The following is a 20,161-nucleotide window of genomic DNA, read 5'->3' on the forward strand; positions in this document are numbered from 1 at the left end:
GGCGCCGGTTCACTCTTTCCCTAACTCCTAAACTCTGCTGCACTCCTTCTCTATGTGCCAGGCCACATTCTCCTTTGTAACATCACCTCAGCCTCCACCACAAATTTTGACACCACCTTCACCTCACATTGACTCGAACACGTTTATTCATAAACTCACATTTAGTCAAACTCTATTTTATAAACTGAAATTCAAACACATACCAAATTATATTGCACACCGGACCCACCCAACCTTGTATTATTGAACCAACCAATGCTCACGCAATTAATAATCAACAGTATCATCTACCCATTAATTCTAGCTCCATGCTGGAAGACAAATAATGCAAGAAATTAAAAACAGAAAGCAAAATGAGCACAAGAAGCATGCCATGATTTTCAATGTAAAGCAGCCTCCCTCACTTCCATGGCGGGCCCAACAGATTGCAGTGTCACCGCTGGTGCATGGCCACGTACCCTAAATCCATCCATAAGCATATTGGTCAAAACTCCCCATGCAAGATTGATTACTTTAAATACTTTATTCGTTGTACGTAAAAAGACAGTTACCTATTGCAGCTGCAATGGACAGGTGTAATGCTCACGTTCACCGGCGTAAGGCGTTGTATCTCCGGCCACCTCGCCGGCGTCTTGGATTTTATGTCGGAATCTCAGAAACCACACGTCTTGTGTTCCTCATCATCGTTTCCAAAAGGGTGTATTTTATATTTTTAAGAAAAAAAATTTGTTCACACTTTTATTTAAGTGCAAATAAAGTGGAAAAACAGGAGAGCACAAATCAAATAGAGATAAAGTAAAAATTGTGATGTGTAATATGACGGAAAGAGAAGAAAACTGAATGAAATGTAAAGTTTAAATAAGTGAAAGTGTTAATCAATATTATAACTCTGTTTTTGATACTGTAAAATAAGTGGGATTTGATTTTAGTGTTTCCTTTGCGTAAATTTGAAAAATCATCTCCCTTCTAGAAAATACTTCAATTTTAATGCTCTTACTATTGTGTCTACTTAATCTTGAGTGGCATATATTCATGTGTTTAATTTTAAATTTTGTGTCCATTTCAAAAAAATAAAAATCCTTTCTTTTCATTTCAATTTTTTTTAATTTTGTGTCATTTTACCATGATTTTTTAATTAAATTTCAATTTTCATGTATGCCATTAGTTAAATAAAATTAAAATATTTAGAAAAAAATTATTCTTTATAATCACGAATTTCTTATCATTAATCTCACTCAAATCCCTTATTTTGTTCATCCATTTCTAGAAACATTCATATTTTGCATCATCTCCATAAACATCTAAAGCAAATTCAATCAAAACCAAAATGCAACCCTGAATTTCATCATCTCCATCCACACCTAAAGAAAATTCAATCAAACACAAAAATTTAACACTGAATTCTATCATCTCCATCAACCTGAAGCAATTCCATCATAATATTCCTCTTGAAAATTCATTCACTATCCCCAATAATGCCTTTCCAATGTTTAAACTTGTGTTCTCTTTAGACTAATAATTTTTAGTAGACTGACAAATATATAATTTGGATTTTAATTTTATACGAGTTGATTTCTATTTCAGTCTAAGCAGGGCCGGCCCTGGGCCTGTGCAAGCAGGCCCACAGCCCAGGGCCTCCAAAAAGAAGGGGCACCAAAAAAAAATCGAATTTTTTTCCAGCGGTTGTCCTTAAAGAACCGCTGTAAATAATCTATCTTTTACAGCGGTTCAGACCGCTATATAGTCTTTTACAGCGGCGAGCTCTACAACGGATCCGAACCGCTGTAAAAGGTTTTTTTTGGCGTAGTGTTCCCATTAAACTTTCTAAAAAAAAAATTTAGGGATCCATTTTTATTATTTAACCAGGGCCTCCAAAATATCGGGACCGGCCCTGAGTCTAATTACTCATATCTTGCTTTGGATGGTCTTATGTATGACATTGGTTTAAGAACAGTGCTTTGTTTATTGCTAATCTTGCGAGGAAAAACAAGCATGCACTGTACCATAGCAATTATAGAAACATTGAGTGTGAATAAATGGGGCCCTGAATAAATAATTGGAAAAAGAGATAAGGACCTTAGTACTTCCTAATACAGCCAAAGCCTCACTCAATGATCAAAGTCAAACTATCAATAGCATTAAAAAAGTCAAACTATCAATAGCATTAAAGGTTTAGAAGAAAATGTTACAAGCATCAACATCATCGATGCCAAATTATGAAATTAACTAGCTACGATCCACCATAAATCGATGCAAGGAAATAATCAACCCTTTTGGAATTGATTCAATTTTCTTTGGTTTGGTGATGATATGTAAAGTGATAACATTACAAGAACTCACTCACACATAACATATCTTGGATTTGAAATCTCAATATGTTGTTGCTGCTGACAAAGCTTTCTGTCTCATCTTCAGTGATACTGCTCCCATTTTTATAGGTCGAGTTTGAATTCAATGGTGTGGGACTTGACGAAGGTGTTGGTAGAACTGAAGAGAAGCTCATGTTCTGGTTGTTGTTGTTTGCATAACAATCAGAATTGTAGTAATTATAGCATGGTAATTGAGGGACAAAATCCTCTGTTTTGGTGCTTGAACCAATTCCATTGCAATGCTGCCAATCACTTAGCTGAGAATGTTGTTGGAAGCAAAAGTCAGGGGAAATCGATGGGTATGGGTTCAAATTGGACTCAACCAATCGTGATTGATTGAAAGGCATTGAAACACAAGGTTGGATTTGTTGGTTCTGAATTTGAGGATTGAAGGATTGGTTATGATGCTCTTGACCATTATTTTGGTCACAAATGTTGAGGTCTTGGTTTTGCTGATGAGAGGAGGAGAAGAGTGATGATGCCAGCTTTAGAATCTCAGGGTACATGTTCATTTGTGATGAGCCATAGAGAGGTGAACTTAGGATAGAAGAGAGGTCCAAAAGATCAAGCCTTGGGCTATGTGTGACAGGATCAATTCCCATTTTCAGGAGCCTTTTTCTAATGTGGGTGTTCCAGTAATTCTTGATTTCATTGTCTGTCCTTCCTGGCAAACGAGAAGCAATGGTAGACCACCTAGAAATCAAATAATAGAATACAGTTATTACACTTTCATATATGCTGATGGTTAAATCCGGTTACTCGCATACGCTCGACACCCAGGAACCTGACACTCGTCTCAACCCAAAGAGCCCAAAAACAATGGAGGCAACCCTGTGAGAAGATGACAAGGTATGGCCACATTGGGTGCCGATTCTTACATGTCACCATAGACTTCGTCATTGGCAAAGCTACGGGTCTTGTTCTATTCCGGCGGTTGAATCCGATTACCAACATATCCTCAACACCCTGGAACCCACCACTTGTCCCTCAACATGAGGAGCCTCAAAACAGTAGAGACAACCCCTTGTGTGAGCCTTTTAGAAAGGCTCGAGTGAGGGGTTGACTTTGTCGTTTAAGGTTTTTCCGGAGCGATGAGGTTATATTTATTATTTTGGGGCTCCTCATGTTAAGATGAGTAGCGGGTTCTAAATGACGAGAATATTCCGGTAAGTAATCGGATTCAACCTCCGCAACAATATTATTACATTTTAATGAATAAAAACATCATTTGACTCATGCTTTGTTATGTGTATATTTAAATTGACCAAAGAGAAAACAAAACAACTTAATTAATTAACCAATAGACTTACTTATTGCCAAGAATGCTATGAAGATGAATTATTGTCTCCTCTTCTTCAAAAGAGAATAGACCTCGCTTAATATCTGGTCGGAGATAATTTGTCCAACGGAGACGACAACTCTTTCCACACCTTTGCAATCCTGTTCAATGAAAAGTGAGCAAAGTTCATTCCTTCAACTTTAGTTGATCAAGTACATAAAAATGTTTGATAGAGATCCCAACATTGTAGAACATCCAACAAACATTTCTAGAGCGAGAAAGGAATTAAAGAGAGATAAGTAATTGATCGAATATATGATGATTATAAGAAGAAAAGAAAGATGGAGAGAAAAATTGAATGTCTGAAGAGTGTGTGCACTGATTGTTTGGATTTGTAAGTAACATTTCAATGTACAAATGACATACCAGCATTCTTTGGGAGTATTCTCCAGTTGCCATAGCCATGTTTCTGAATGTAATCGATGAGTTTCTGGTCTTCCTCTTGTGTCCATGGTCCTTTCTTGAGGCCATTCTTGTCACAACATGGTGCTCTCCCCATGGCAGTACTAGCTCTTGGGTAAGCTACTACTTGGTCAATGAGTTTGCTTGAAGTAGATGACACAAAAAGAGGGGACAAGTTTTGGACGTGAACAAATTAATAGAGACAGAGAGAGAAATTGAGTTATATTGTGTAAGAAACTCAATGAGGACGAACTTGCTTGTTGTATAAATAGAACAAAAATTAAGGAGATTGCAAGGATAGGAAACAGGTGAAGTCAAATGGATTTGGTACCGTCCTCTGTTATCTCTGTTGCTACGTGTCCCCTATCCATATCATCTAATAAATCTTCACTACGTTGATTTTGTATATGTGTACCTATTTCTCGTGTTGCTTTGCTAATCAAACAGAGAATGAACTGATTAATATTAATTATTGAAGGAAAATCTTCACTTTGAAGGTTGTTCATTGCTAGATTTTGGTCGAACTAAAAAATCAAAAGTATTCAATAACATCTTCACCGATTTAAAAATCCCACAATTAAGTGAGCACCATACAAACGAATTGCATATCTTAATTAAGAAACTTTTGTCTCAAAAAAAATCAATCGGTGGCACAACAACCCATTTAATAACAAGTAAACAAGGCCACCTTGAGGCAACCTTGTTTTTGAAAGACCTTTTACAAGGCTCACTAGATATGTGTAGATCGCACACTCACTTGAGCGTCACCGTATTTTTTACATGTACACCGCTACAAAAAAAAAATTCGTCATTTAGCGTCGTTTTTTATTTGTGTTTAGTGGCGGTTTTCAACCCCCGTGAGTTATTTGTCTGCGGTTTTGAAAACCCCCAAGTTGCACTCGCCACAAATTATTAACGACAATTTTTAGCAACACCTCGGACATGCATTTTGCGTTTAGTGGAGATTATTTAGCAGGTGTTTTTAACCTCCTTTATCCGCAAACTAACCTCAGAAACTTATATTGTGGTATGTCTAGAAGCTTAATGAGAGAGTGATTTTTTTGTAAGGAGTGTCTCATTGATCAAAATGAAGTCTCTCTTTTATTATATAATAAATGGATGCTATGAAAAGTTTGATTTCCTTATAATTTCCTTTGCTTTTTAATTTTCTTGTTTTTTTTTAGGGTTAAACAAGGTTTTGGTCCCTGTATAATACACTGAGTTGGAAAATGGTCCCTCTCTGGAGCAAAGTTTGAACTCAGTCCCTACTGTTTGAGAAACTACCTGGTTTTGGTCCCTATCGGAGGTGGTGGTTCAGTGGCATTTTCCCATGGCTTCACAGATCTTATGTGTAATTGCCACATGGATTCACCGATTAGCATGTATTATGTTAATAAGTGAGTTATTGGTAAAGGTCACCAAACCACCACTTCTGACAAAGATCGAAATCAGATATTTTCTCAAACAATAGGAAGTATTGAATCCAAACTTTGCTCCGGAAGGGATCATTTTCAAACTTAACGTATTATACAATGTCCAAAATCATATTAAACCCCCTTTTTTTATCTTTGAAGCTTTTAGATTTTAAGGAATTCATTCACATTGTTTTTCATTCATACTTATAAAGTTTGACATTTTGACACTAGGTTTGCAATGAAAAGGCCTTAAGAGAATTTAAATTTGATCCAAGATTCCTCGTGAATTAATTTATCTATAAATTTTTTTTGAGTATGGTAGTATTTATAAATATAAGATTCTTTCCAAGTTAAATAATTTAAATTAAGTGCACACCAAGGTTAGCACAATCGAATTAGACTGGCTGGTTGGATTGATTTAACTGGGAATAGAGATAAGGTCGATTTGGTTCAAGCAAAAAGAACCGAAGAACACTGAAATAAGTGGTGAACCAATGAAAATGGTTAAAATTCATGATTAATAAGTCTGAACCGATTCGATTAAAACAACATCGTTATTTTTTTTTAATTTTTTAATTTTCTAATTGATCTTTGATTCCATATGGGTGTGAGTGTGTGACTATAGTGGTTAATTAGTCTGAACCAGTTCGCTTGAAACAACATCATTTTCTATTTACTAATTTTTTTATTGAGCATTGATTCCATACGAGCGTGACTATGGGGCTATGGTATACCCAACTTGAAACCGTTGCATTTTTCATTTCATGAGCGAAATATATTTGAAGAAACAAGAAAGTCAGAAATCGAAAACTCAGATCCTGAAGAAATCGTGAAGAACTAAAGAGGAAAGAAGAAGAAATTCAAGCATGTCGGCATGTCGCCACGAAAGGAAGAGAAAAGGAAGAGGAAAGGCCACCAAAAATCATTTAGAAGGTGATGAAAAGTATGTAAAAGAGTGCAGCATAAGTAAAAGAGTGAAGGTTTTGCACATCTAAAGAAGGAGGCGCTGAGTTAGTGCATGTTTGGTTTTAAGTTATACTTAACTGATACTTAATAGAAATTTAAAATTCCTTTAACAAATGACATGTTACGTTGCCTCGTAATACACATTCTTGAATTTCAATAGCTGAGTGTAGTTTTTAACTGAAAACAAAATATGTGCGCTTTTCATCTGGAAGGAGGCGTTGGGGGCACTAGGTTTCATCGATCAAGAAGTAGTGGCTCTTTAACAATAAGGAAGAGCTGGTTTCATAAGAAACCTTAATATGTAACACCTAAATAACTAGCTCACTTTATGTGGGTTGAAATATGTTAAGGCCCAAATAGACTTTTTAGTGGCTTTTAGTCCATTTAGCACTCTAAGGCCCGTATAGAGATATTTTCATAGCTTTATTTCAAAAACATTTGTTACTTTGATAATTTTTTTGTTTACTATACAATCACTTGTATGTTTCAAATTCGCCAAAAAAAGTCTGTTTTAAAAAATAAAATAAATAATAAGTTAATAAAATGCCATTAAAAATTACATTTACACGTATTACTCATAATAATTTTTTGTCACACTCGAAAAATTAAGACACAAGATTATCTAAGTAAGTCTTGAATTAATTTCTATCCACTGACGTTTTAGGTAAGTTTTACACCATAATTTAATTACATCCTCCATTTTGCTAGTTTATAATTAATTTTCAATTTAATGATATTTAAAATAGAAAATGGAAGAATATGATTGAATGACTGTGTAAAACTTTTTACATTGTCAGTGCATATAAATTAATCTCTTAAAAGAAAAGAAACTTCCAATTGCACCTATGAAACTCACTGTATAAAGCTTGATAAGTTAAATCATATGCTACTATGTTTTTTTTTTTTAACGTGACATAACATATATTAAATCATAGCCGGCATAGAAGCTAAAAGATCCGCCTGTAAAAGGCTAAATAAACCCGGGCATATGCTACTATGTTATGATTAAAGAGAATATGTCTGAATATAACACTCTAATCCCTGTTTATCATTTTTTTTTAATGTTTCATCATCTTTATCTTGAGTATATTTTTAGTCTTTGACAGATGCTGTCCCCGTTTAAGAAACAGTTGCATATCGCTCCTAACAAATGTATTATACAAAATTAAAATAACATTAAAAGTAAATCATTATTTAAAGAATGACAATTGGGATAGTTTTCTCTCCCTAGTAGTATTTAATTAAACTAGTATCCAAATAAGGTTGAAATTAGGTTTAGCAATGTTCGAAGAGTCAACCATAAAACGTTTACTATTAAAAAAAACACCTATTGACTTGAATAGGATCCCACCATATTTTCCACGCACATCACTACGAAACTCACATTTCACCATTTTCACATTGCAAACTGAAACCAACCGCACCACTCACTCAACAAACAGATAAATAAATAATAATTTTATGTATATGCACGGTCCAGTGTAAAGTTTACACAGTAATACAATTAAATTTCGTCACATTAATAAATATATTATTATTTTAATTAAAATTTAAAATAAAAATTATTATTTCTTCAACGTGACTTGGTGTGATTGATTATCCGTGTAAAACAGTTTTACACTGCTGCGTGCATATTGATTATACTAAAATGATAATAAAATAATAAAAGGAGCCGAAAGCGCGTGGACGTGAAAAGTCATTCTCCATCACAGTTCATAACCCGTCTCAAATCCGCGTTTCCAACACTTCACAATTTCAAAACCAGAGAAAAACACAAAACGACCACGTTTTACATCCTCCATCGTTGAAACTCTCTGAACTCTGAAGTAAAGTCAAGTCTCGCTCGATTCTTCAAATTCAGTTTCGTTCTTCCATTTTCGTGACAATCTTCGTTTTTCTTCAACATGGCCGTAGCTGAACCCAAACCTCACTCCGAACCTAAGGTTTGGAATCTCTTCAAGCTTCCCTTTCGCCATTCTAGCACCACTGCAAATTCTACCGGAACGACGTCGTCTTCTTCCAACCTTCATCACCACCACCACCATAACCCTAACCTTCACCATCCTCCTCCGCTTGAAGGCTCAACAGCTTCACACACCTCCGGTTCAGTTTCCTCCGTTGCCAGATCGCTTCTCCCCACACGACGTCGTCTCAAGCTTGATCCCTCATCCAAGCTTTACTTCCCTTGTATGGTGAAATTTTTTAATTCAATTTTTTCTTTCTCTGCATGAAATTTAGTAATTGCTTTGATCATGAACAATTTTGTGTGTTCTCTGTTAATTTCTGTTTGCTGATACTTTTTTTTGGTAAAGAATAAAGACCGTTGCCTATTTTCTTTCAATTTGGCTTGAAAAGTTCTGATTTTTTGTGTTGCTAATCAAAGTTGAAGCCTTTCCAGAAGTGGAAAAAGTTAGAAAAAAAATAGAGGTTTGGTTTGGGGGCACAAGAATGTGTTTTAGGAGTTTCTCTAAGAGGGAGGATTTTGGAGGGCAAAATTTTCATTTCAAATTAATTTTTTTAATTTGTCAAATTTATTTTAGAGTAGAAGATATAAATTAATCAATCAGTGTCCCCGAATGATAGCTCAAGTAGTAAGAGTTAGGGGACAGATGGATTGGGTGAGGAAGGTCCAGGGAACAATCCTGGAGGGTGCAGTTTATCTTTTCGATGTACCAAAAAAAAATTAATCGATCAGTATAATCTTAACGTCCTAAGCTTTTATATGATACATTTACATAATAACTCTGTTAATTCAAAAATGAAAATTTTGCCCTAACTCCCAAACTACCACTTAAGGATGAAGATATTAATTCTATGTTGTTAGCTATTGATGTTGGTGTTTTCTGATTTTGGTTGTTTTCTGATTACAATGGAAGTTGCCAACTGTCGCTATTGATTGTTAAACATTTGTTTTTCTTTAAAAGGATAAATTTGTGTGGTAGATGGATTTGATATACAGGGCTTTGAATTACCATTAGTAAGTAACATGGTGTAGAAACTATATAGTTTTAAAACGATAGGTCAAATGCACATACTAGATTTGTGAACTTGTAGGTGAAGAAATATATACAGACTGGTAGAGTTATGTGTTCTTTTATGCTCCATAATCCTTATGATATGTCTTTTTATGTATTCTTGTCTTGTGTTTTACAATTTGTCTCTTTCCTTGCTATGTTGTGCAGATGAGCCTGGCAAACAGGTTAGGAGTGCCATTAGGATTAAAAACACCAGTAAATCCCATGTAGCTTTCAAGGTATAATGAAACATGTACTCATGTTTATTCATTCCCTTTTTTATGTAATTTTTCCTCATGTGCAGTTTTTGTTGTTGAGATACTTTGATTTAGTTTGAACTCAACTATGTCACAGTTTTGCAGGAGAATAATTCATTTATTGCAGTTTATAAATTCATGAGTGCACTTATTATTCTAAATCAGTACTGGATCTTGACTATCTAATCTGACAAGATTTCCTTATTTATCATTTAATATTTATTTTTAGTTTCAAACAACTGCACCCAAAAGTTGTTTCATGCGTCCTCCTGGGGCTATCCTTGCACCTGGTGAGAGTATCATAGCAACAGGTAGACAGTATTCGATTTATTTGTGCGTTCCTTTCTGTGCTTAACAAAAGATAGTCATAAATACAAATTCTAGCTATCTCACTAATTTATATTATGTTTTCCAGTGTTCAAGTTTGTAGAGCAACCAGAAAATAATGAAAAGCCTGAAAAAACTGGACTCAAATTTAAAATCATGAGTTTGAAGGTCAAAGGAGCAATGGATTATGTCCCTGAGCTGGTTAGTTAATTTTCTTTTGGTTACAAAATTATAATGTCTTAAAATAAGTTGTTGCTGCCGATTTTATTGTTGTCTTACCTGCATTCCTCTTTCAAATGTCCCCTCCTCTTTCAAGATGAGCATCTAACAATCATACGACTGGATATCTTCCTAGATTACCTATCAGTCTATCACACACATACTTACTGCTTTTTATTCTACTAACTTGAATATTTTGTTTCTTGGTTCTACTTAGATAGTTGATTGGAAAGGATGTATATTCTTATTTGGTTTTGATAAATTACTCTGAATATATATTTCATCGTTTTAGCCATTATAAACCTTGCAGCCTTTGATTGGATTAATGGGCATAGTTGGAGGACTTGAGATTTATTATTATGATTAATGATGTGAAAATTCACTTTCTTTTGGATGATTAAGGGCGAGTTTGGTTCAACGTAACACGAAAGGAGGGTCGGAGTCCCTTTCACGTTGAGCGCTTTGTAATTCGTAATCTTGCATCCCAAAGCATTTGAAAGTCTGTTGATAGTGAAACCCAAACACAAACTAAGCGTATATTTGCATTTTAGTTACTTTCAATTTGAAAGGACTTTCAGTCCCAATGAAGGGAATTCTTGCTTCTACATTCAATGCTTCGTATGTTAGAATTTAGGTTTGCAAAACATAGTTTGGGTCAATTGGGGTTGGCAAAATAGAGTTTGGGTCAATGTGGGTTTGTTGTAAAGTGATTTATCTTTGGGTGCTTTTATTTATATGTAAGTTTGAAAAGTGAATCTTGTTTGGATAATATCAGTTAAAAGCATTTTCAAATGTGTGTAATTGATAAAAATGGTATGAGTGAAAGACCTGATAAGGAGAATGAAGGTCAGTCATGTCAATGTATGAGTTGAATGAACAGAAAAGAAGGATTTGAGTTGAGTTGAGTTGAATGTGGGTTTGGGCCTTGGGGCTCAAACTGGGCTAGGTGAATGTGCTTTCAAAACATCCAAACATGATGGCACAAAGTCACGAACTGCCCAAAAGCATATTAGGGGGCTCAAACAGAAATTCAAACACAAGTGGTTTGCCTACGTTTACACACATTCCAAAGTTAAAAATTATACATTTCAAGTTCCAACTCCTTGAGGTGAAAGGAAGCATTCTGGTCTTTCCGGGAAACGTTGGTTTAGGTTTGTATTGAACTTTTATATTAACACACAATAACTCTATTTGTGTCACTTACAACATGTGCGCACAATCAATATTTTCTTGTACATGCTTGGTTTTTACTTTCCATTTCGGCCACTTTACTGTTTCCAGTTCTCTGCTTCATATGAAGATATTTTCCTTACTGGGATTTTATTTGAAATTGTTCTCAAACACTATATTTGTTTTGTTCTTGGAAACAGTTTGATGAGCAGAAAGACCAAGTAGCAGTTGAGCAGATTTTGCGAGTTATTTTTTTAGATCCAGAGCGTCCTAGTCCTGTGAGTACTGAGATTTCAGTGTACATTTGTGTTTTGAGCAAATGCTTGTGCTTTATCACACAGTTCCGTTTCACTTTCTCTTCTCTCTGTTACTTTTATGTTGGTTTTTATAAGATGCCAATTGCAGATTATTTATGAGGGTCTTTATTTTTTCTCATTATTAAGGCTTTGGAAAAACTGAAGCGACAGCTTGCTGATGCTGATGCTGCCCTTGAAGCTCGTAAAAAACCCGCCGAAGATGCAGGTCCTAAAATTATTGGGGAAGGGCTTGTCATAGATGAATGGGTCAGTTATCTTTACATGGCTTTTGAATACGAGTTTTCTCTTGCAATACATTACTTTTGGGACATGCTTGATTTATATATAATCCCTGATTGTGTTTTCAGAAGGAGAGGAGGGAAAGATACCTTGCAAAGCAACAGGGCGAAGTGGTTGTAGATTCTGTATAGGGTGTTGATATCTATTAATGAACAGGAAATTATTTTGCAGACAAAGAAGATGTTATCTTCAGAGAAACAATCATTAAATCAGCGTCTTTCTTAGAAAAATTTCAGGTGAATGACAAGTGTACTTTGGAGAAGACTATGCGTGGGGTGTGGTGATGACCCCTATGTAGATAATTGTGATATTGTTCAGGCTTTCTTGGTTTGGGGAATAATATTTTGACGGATTGATGTGAAATAGTTTATTCAAGTTCTCACGTGGTAAATGAAAGTTTTGCTGTCTTTGTTATGCTATGATTTGTTTTAGATGCTAATGTCCGAGACAATCCACTAAAGGTCAAAAGATTCTTATTATTAAATTTTGCATCCCTATCAAATTGGGAACACATTTTTAGGAATGTTTTATGATAAACTCGCCTTGAACTGGCCGGTCGAACTTGCCTGACTGGAAACTGGTCACCTGATGAGCGTGAGCTGTTAATTCGATCAGTCCTCAACTAAACCTGGTGAGAACCTCACTTGTTTGGCTTGGTTAGTTTACATGACAAATCGGTAACTTAGCCGTTTCAACCAATGTACACAAGGCCTGAAGTGTATATGTTTTTCAGGGCTTCACAGTCGTTTTGTTTTTGGGTCCTAAGTTTGCCTGCTTCTCCCTCAAGTCTGAATTGTTTTCCGGCGTCATCAGACCCAGAGGCGTGTGGCCCACTGACCGTGTCTTGGTGTCTTACATTATACTACATGATTATTTTTCTGGTCCCAAATCCATATGATTGAGTTTATCCTTGAACACAATTATCTAGAGTTGGTCATTTTAATTAGATTGAAGCAAAACTGAGAATCACAAAAGTAAGACAGTGAAGAAACAGCAGTATTCTTTCATAGCTGCGGAAAGGAATATACTGAGTGTTGTGGTACCTTAAGTTATATTAATGTGTGGTACCTAAAATAATATATAGCAATGGAGAATATACAATTTTGACTTTAGAGGGAGAGGATGGAGGAAGATTTGGAGATTTAATAGGGGTAGAGCATGGAGGAAGAAAGATCATAACAGGAAAAAGAATTTAGATGATCTTTTAGAATTGCAAATTGAACATAAAATGCTAGTTCTCAAATCATGCATTAAAGAACATAAACAATTTTAAGAACAATATATTATTAACTTATTAAGTCATTCAACTAATTTTTAAAAATTGCAACAATAAATCTTCCCCTCTTTTTCAACAAAATAACAAAATTGTAAGTTGAAACTTAAAATACTACATGAGATACGACACCTAAAGAAAATTATGAGTAAAATAAAATTCATCAATATATAGAGCATAGAGAATTTCTGTATTTTTTTTGAAAGAAAAAAAAAATTCATCAATATATAGAGCATGGAGAATTTCTGTATTTTATTCATTCATATTTTGCTGCAGCAGGTATAGACATGTATAACTGTACAAAGAGACAATCACAATTATCTAACACTAGTATTGCTTTACCTTTAAACATGGGATACAAATTGATTCTACAAAATCCTCAATGGACAATTCATGCCAAATGTCTATTCTTGAACGAAATATCAAGTTATTCTTTTTCTTAGACCAAATCAAAAACAAAGGTTACAACACCAAGACAAAGAGAAGAAGGCAAGATTAATGCTCAATATTATTTTGCGGAAAGGAATCATGAAATTATACAAGTCCTACCGGCATATATATAGTTTCATCTGAGGTAAGATCAACTGCACCCATAAGAACATTTTCATTGTTTGCAAATGTTTATATATGAAGAACAAATACATTAAAATAGAAATTCTAATTGTGATGTTTTATCTTTCCTGCAAGCCTTTCTACGATTTGAGAATTAGATCATAAGCATGGATCAATGGCTGGGAATAATCGAGAGGACTGCTACTTGCTTGTTTAGCTGCGCCAACAAGCGTGCGTCCTATGTTTATAAGTTGGAAGAGAATGTGGAGTCATTGAGAGGGAAATGGAATCAACTTCAACAGATGTTCAATGATATCAATATCAGGATTCAGACTGCTGAATACACGGGAGAGATGCAAAGGAAAAATGAAGTGGAGGGTTGGCTGCAGGATGTTGGCAATCTTCAAAAGGTATCTTAACTTTCTTAGAAGCTTTATAATGCATTTGCCAAAAACTTGTAGCATATCCTCTTTGAAAATTGAAAATTTGGAGATCCTTAGAAATTAAATAGGAAAATTTAGCTAGGCTATCTGCAAACAAAAGTGTTTGTCTAAAGAATAATGTTATTGTTATCTAAATTATCCTAAGTAAATATGAGGTAAAATTATCTTAGTTTTAGGTATTTCAGTAATATTTTGACTAAAGTAGTTTTACTACATATTTACATGGGTAATTTGATCAGACCCAAACAAAAACTTAAGTGAGAGGGGAAGAGAGAAACAGTGGGAGAGAGAGAGAGAGGAAGAGAAATAGGAGCGTGTGACTGAGGCTAGCTATGAGATCTATGGGTTAAGTTTAAATTTAAAACTTTGATTTGTTCTAGAAAAAAAATGGTTGTCCTTGTCCAGAAAGGATTCATATAACTTGGTGCAAATGACAACCTTGGAGTGGGTTTGGGTTTAGGAAGGAAGAAAGGGAAAAAGAACTTGAGCATTAACAATGGATTGCTTCTCATGCTTTGGTTTTTTGTCATTCCTTTCATCCTCACCAATTCATTCCTTCCATTTTCAAAGTTTTGGATCGAAATCAGAATACCCATGTTAAACAAATCCCAACTTTGCGGCCAACAATTCTCACCGTGTCAAGCACACTTGTTACCAAACTCAGATCCTTCCTTCTTTGCGACTGCACAACAACAGTAGCAACCTAAGTTATCATTATGATCATGGAGAATCGTTCCTTCAATCAACAACCTCCTTTATCATTCCAATCGAAGCAAAAAATCGAACCATCTCTTTAGCCAGCATCAAACCACCTCCTTGCACCGGTACCATCCAGAGCCGCTCACGACCACCTTTTCACTCCCTTTTGTTGATTTCTTCTTCTCTCTCGATCGGCCTCTCTCAGTCAGAGAGAGAGAGAGAGAGAGAGAGAGAGAGAGAGAGAGAGAGGGGACAACATCAATCTTGCAACAGTTGTTGATTGACACGACAACTTATTCCAATAGCAGGGTCGATGGAGGCTTCTAGGGTGTCTGTGACAGCACCTTGGTGTCTCGATGGGGTTTAGGTTCACTGGTTGCTGGGTTGTTTCGTTGATGTTGGATGGTGGGTGAAGGTGCTTTGGCTATGGTGGTGTTGTTTGAGATATCGATGGGGAAAGGGAAAAGGAAGGGGAATAGAAAAAGGAAATGAGGTGGAGGCCATGTAGGATGTTAGCTAGGACAAAACATGGCCATGTAAGCACCAAATATTCATTTGAATTAAAAAACTTGTCAATGACCAATAGTCATAAAATATATTTTCTATGGACTTATTTGGAATTGACCTAGATGTCAGTTTCCCAGAACCTATTTAACCATAAAAATCATTATAAAATGATGTAAAAACATTAAAGGAATATTTTTTTGGGCGGGATGGTGAGGCAGATGGGTGAGTTCACGAGTTGTACTTGTCTAGCTCTCCCCATTCTGCTTCGGTGGGTTAGCAAGCACTACAAAGAATTGATGATTAACGTCATGCAAAAGCCGATGCTAATAAGCACAAAACAACATTACAGTCACGACATACAAGGTTTGAAGCTAACTCATTGAGTCAGCTACGGGGCCGGCCATAAATATTCACGTAGGCTAGGCCGACTCAAAGCCGATGCAACTAGACCGACTTTACATAGCGTCGATTGAGGCCAACGCTAACATGATTTGTATATGATAAAAAGATGAAGTCTTCTACCGTTTGATCACTTTTTACCGAATCATAAATTAGTCGTTATCGACCAAGCAAAACACTACCACTAAAACCCTTCCTCTCTCCCTCATTCCTCTCTATCTATGTAACATATTTAACTCTATTTTAATTGGAAAAAAAATTAATTTTTAATTAAAGAACGTTTGGCATGTTGCACTATTAGTCCCCGGCCCCATACAACCACCCCAACCTCTCCCTCAACCACCACTCCTCCTCCTTCACCTTCATCATCTTTTTCCGCAAACCACAATCCGAGAACAAAAATAGAAACAAAATCCGTGGGACCATGGAACCAAACTCATAAACAACTTTTTAAAGATGAACGTCTTCATCTTCTCTAAAGTAAAACACTTTTCAATATCCAAAATTGATGAATAAAATCCAGAAACAAATATAAAGTTTTGAATCCTAGAAATTTCCATATTCTATAACAAACCTTCAGCCCCTTTTAACCACACACCGTAACAAACTTTCAGGTTGAAGGGTTTGAGGACAAGGGAAATTGGGGTTTTGGGTTTTTTTCCTTCTAAATCCCTGGAGTATTTATGGGTTGGGTTTGTTCATGCGTTCTTTGTGGTCGTGGGTGAGGAAGGAGGAGGCAGAGTGGTAGTTGAGTAAGAGGGTGTGGGAGGGACCAAAACTGCAACAAGCAAAGCGTTCTTTAATAAAAAAATATTTTTTTTCAATTAAAATATTATTAAAAAATGTTATGTCATCATTTCTGGTAAAAATTGGATGGAAATGAGATGGAAAACCAAAAGTGCTAAGAAAGATATAAGTTGGGATAAAAACTGCAATTTATTTTTGTTAGGGACCATCATTACACAAATGGTAAAAGTCAGGGACTAAATGTGTCATTAAGTCAAATATATAACGTTAACTAGCAAATAAAAAATAACTAAACCATTTAAATAAACATACGTTAATGACGACTCAAGACTCTATGTGTTCTCACAGGATATAAAGGATGTTCTGGATTCTCAAGAAATTCGTGAGAATAAATGTTTAAGAGGTTATTGCTCGAAGAATTGTGTTTTCAGCTACAAGGTTGGAAAGAAAATTGTTAAGAATATGATTCCCAATGCGGATGAGCTGTTGTATAAAGGAAAACATTTTGGTAGTATTGACATTGCTAACAAGTTACCACCAAAGCCAGTAAATGAAATGCAAAATGTTGAGACCGTTGGTTTGGATTTGATACTCAATGAAGTTTGGAATAGTATTGGAGATGAAAATATCAATATCATTGGTTTATATGGAATGGCAGGTGTTGGAAAAACTACCCTTCTAAGAAGAATTCACAATGAGTTTGGAAAGAGGAAGCATGACTTCACTCTAGTGTTGTGGGTGGTGGTGTCTAAAGATTGTGATACTAATAGAATTATGAATGATATCCGAAACAGGATTGGGATTGATGATGATGCTCGGTGGGAAAATAGTAACAAAGAACAAAGAGAGGCAAAGATTTATCAAGTCTTGAAACAAAAGAAGTTTGTGCTGATGATAGATGATCTTTGGGATGAGTTGAAACTAGAAACTGTGGGAGTTCCAAATCTAAAGGAAACTAATAATAAATCAAAAGTATTGTTCACAACACGAATTAAGAATATTTGTGCCAAAATGCAAGCTCAGAGGAAATTCGAAGTGAGGTGTTTATTAAAGAAAGAATCATTTGATTTGTTTTGTCGAAAAGTAGGTGATGAGACTTTAAAGAGTCACACAGAAATTCCAAAGTTAGCATGGGAGATGACTAAAGAATGTGCAGGATTGCCACTGGCACTTACTACAGTAGGAGGTGCCATGGCTGGAGTGAAAAACATAAATGCATGGAAGCAAGCCAAATATGATTTAAGGAGATCTGCTTGGACAGCGTCAGAATGGGAGAATAAAGTTTTCAATATCATTATGTTTAGCTTTGATAGATTGCCAGATGATGCCCATAAAAAATGCTTCTTGTATTGTGCTCTATACCCAGAAGATCATGAAATTAACAATGACGATCTTATTCTTCGATGGATTGGAGAGGGGTTTCTTGGTGAAGATATGAGTAAGAAAAGTACATATCATATGTATGAGCAAGGAGAATCTATCATTGAGAAGTTAAAGCTCTCATGTTTGTTAGAGGAGGGTGGTGTTGAATTTGTCTTCGCAACAGAATATTGGAGGCGGGTTAAGATGCATGATGTGATTCGAGATATGGCATTATGGATATCCCGTGATAGAGATCAAAATAAAGACAAAGTTCTAGTTCAAGAAGAAGCATTAGCATTGTCAGAAATCGATTCTGAAAGGTTGAATCTTGTGGAGAAGATTTCAATTATATCTAGTTCATATACAAAGTTCAAAGTACGAGCTTGTCCAAATCTTATCACTCTATGCTTAGGGCGTTGGGTGTTTATTACTGACTATTCAAATATTACGTTTATGAAAAGATTAAAAGTATTGGATCTATCACATAGTTGCATAAATTTTCTCCCCAGTATGAGACGTAGGTTGCCTGTTGAATTGAAGAGTTTGAAAAACTTGAGGGTGTTCGTTATGGAATCTTTACGCCTCTTCAGATCTGATTTCATCATTCCTTCAGAAGTGATAGAAAGTCTTGAGCAGTTAAAGGTGTTCAGATTTTCTTCAAAAATATTTTGGCCACAATTAATGTTCTTTCCCAACCTTAAGGGAGTGAAAAAACTCCTAGAGAAGTTGGAATCCTTGCCAAAATTGGAGGAATTGCACATCCCAGTTAAAACCATCACCACCATGCATAAATTACTCGAGTCGAACAAGTTACGAGATTGCACAAGATATTTTAAGTTGGATAGAATATATGAGGAGGCAATTGAAATGCCATCACTACTAACAACTTTCTCAGGAATGAAGAATCTCGAGAATATAACTTTCAACTATGTTTATAATATAATAGAAGGAAGTTTGTCAATTACTAACCCTTGTTATCTTTGCAAGCTTCGCCGAGTTGAGATTCATGGTTGTAGTTCAATAACTCATTTGACATGGTTGGTGTATGCTCCACTCCTTGAGTTCCTTGGTGTTTCCAACTGTCTTTCAATTAAAGAAGTGGTCAGGGAAGTCGAAGATGAAGCTGATGTATTCCCAAATCTCAAATTGATCTCCCTTCGGACTTTAGTAGCGTTGGAGAGCATCCATAGCAAAGCATTAGATTTCCCCTCCCTGAAAATTATTGATGTATATTCTTGCTACAATCTAAGGAAGCTTCCATTGAATTCCAATTCTTCTGGCAAGGACAGTTTGGTTAAAATTCGAGGAGGCATCAAGTGGTGGAACAATTTAGTGTAGGAAGACCCTGACACAACCATTAAAGACCTGCTCCATTCTAAATTTATTCAGTCAGTATAGTATAGAGCCCGTTAATCTTTTACCAGTTCAATCGTTAATTATAATCATTGAGTATTTGGTATATATGGAATAATACAATGATGTATTTACTAAAACATACAATTTTAATTAGTGAAATACTTATATATTGTTATTTTATTTTCCATTTATGTCTCAATGTTTCATCTTACTTATAGAGAAGTTTTTTTTTTATTGTGTGACATTTAACTTTTAAGGTTTACTATTAATATTAATTATTTGTTGATTAATACTTCACCAAATCTAAACTAATAATATGTGTCTTATGGAATTCATAACTAATATCATATATTAATTTTGATCTATGATATTCCATAACTCATATAAATTAAATAATAATAAACTCATTTAAAATAATTTTGAACTTAATAGTAGAAAGTCGTATACTAACATTGATGGAGGAAGTTCAAGGGAAATATCAAACGATGAGATTAAAAGTCTGCTAAATATCGAACGGTTATGAAAAATCACATATGAAATAATATGTATAATTACTTAAAATCTCATAGGTAAAAATAAATATATGAAACATTTTTTATTGATAAACTATTTTACCCTCTAAACTTCTCCTTTATATTATATATTCATATAAATATAAATATAATAAATATAAATACCCTTTTAGAATTTCATAACTCATAGTTAAAAAAATAAATGAAACATTTTTTATTGATAGACTATTTTACCCT

General features: G+C 35.0%; 3 protein-coding genes across 4 annotated transcripts; 2 read left to right on the plus strand and 1 right to left on the minus strand.

Moving 5' to 3' along the window:
- Positions 1-2,112: 2,112 nt before the first annotated feature.
- On the minus strand, positions 2,113-4,342 carry LOC130715044 (transcription factor MYB102-like). Its single transcript, XM_057565038.1, has 3 exons — positions 4,075-4,342; positions 3,680-3,809; positions 2,113-3,062 (listed from the first exon to the last, which is right to left on the minus strand). The coding sequence occupies exons 1-3, from the start codon at positions 4,205-4,207 to the stop codon at positions 2,327-2,329; spliced, it is 999 nt and encodes a 332-aa protein (XP_057421021.1). The 5' UTR covers positions 4,208-4,342; the 3' UTR covers positions 2,113-2,326.
- A 3,887-nt stretch (positions 4,343-8,229) lies between these two features.
- LOC130710910 (vesicle-associated protein 4-2-like) lies at positions 8,230-12,493 on the plus strand. The gene is made up of 7 exons (XM_057560296.1): positions 8,230-8,678; positions 9,674-9,744; positions 9,992-10,073; positions 10,178-10,290; positions 11,679-11,756; positions 11,922-12,041; positions 12,143-12,493. The coding sequence occupies exons 1-7, from the start codon at positions 8,396-8,398 to the stop codon at positions 12,203-12,205; spliced, it is 810 nt and encodes a 269-aa protein (XP_057416279.1). The 5' UTR covers positions 8,230-8,395; the 3' UTR covers positions 12,206-12,493.
- A 993-nt stretch (positions 12,494-13,486) lies between these two features.
- On the plus strand, positions 13,487-19,544 carry LOC130710909 (probable disease resistance protein At5g63020). 2 transcript variants are annotated; one of them, XM_057560294.1, is made up of 3 exons: positions 13,487-13,921; positions 14,035-14,309; positions 17,043-19,544. In XM_057560294.1, the coding sequence occupies exons 2-3, from the start codon at positions 14,067-14,069 to the stop codon at positions 19,392-19,394; spliced, it is 2,595 nt and encodes an 864-aa protein (XP_057416277.1). In that variant the 5' UTR covers positions 13,487-13,921; positions 14,035-14,066; the 3' UTR covers positions 19,395-19,544. The 2 variants fall into 2 exon arrangements, with proteins under 2 accessions (XP_057416277.1, XP_057416278.1); XM_057560295.1 differs by lacking the exon at positions 13,487-13,921 and having other exon boundaries at positions 13,950-14,309.
- Positions 19,545-20,161: the final 617 nt, after the last annotated feature.

The sequence above is a fragment of the Lotus japonicus genome, chromosome 4 (genome assembly GCF_012489685.1).
Source record: "Lotus japonicus ecotype B-129 chromosome 4, LjGifu_v1.2".
Taxonomy (NCBI): Eukaryota; Viridiplantae; Streptophyta; class Magnoliopsida; order Fabales; family Fabaceae; genus Lotus; species Lotus japonicus.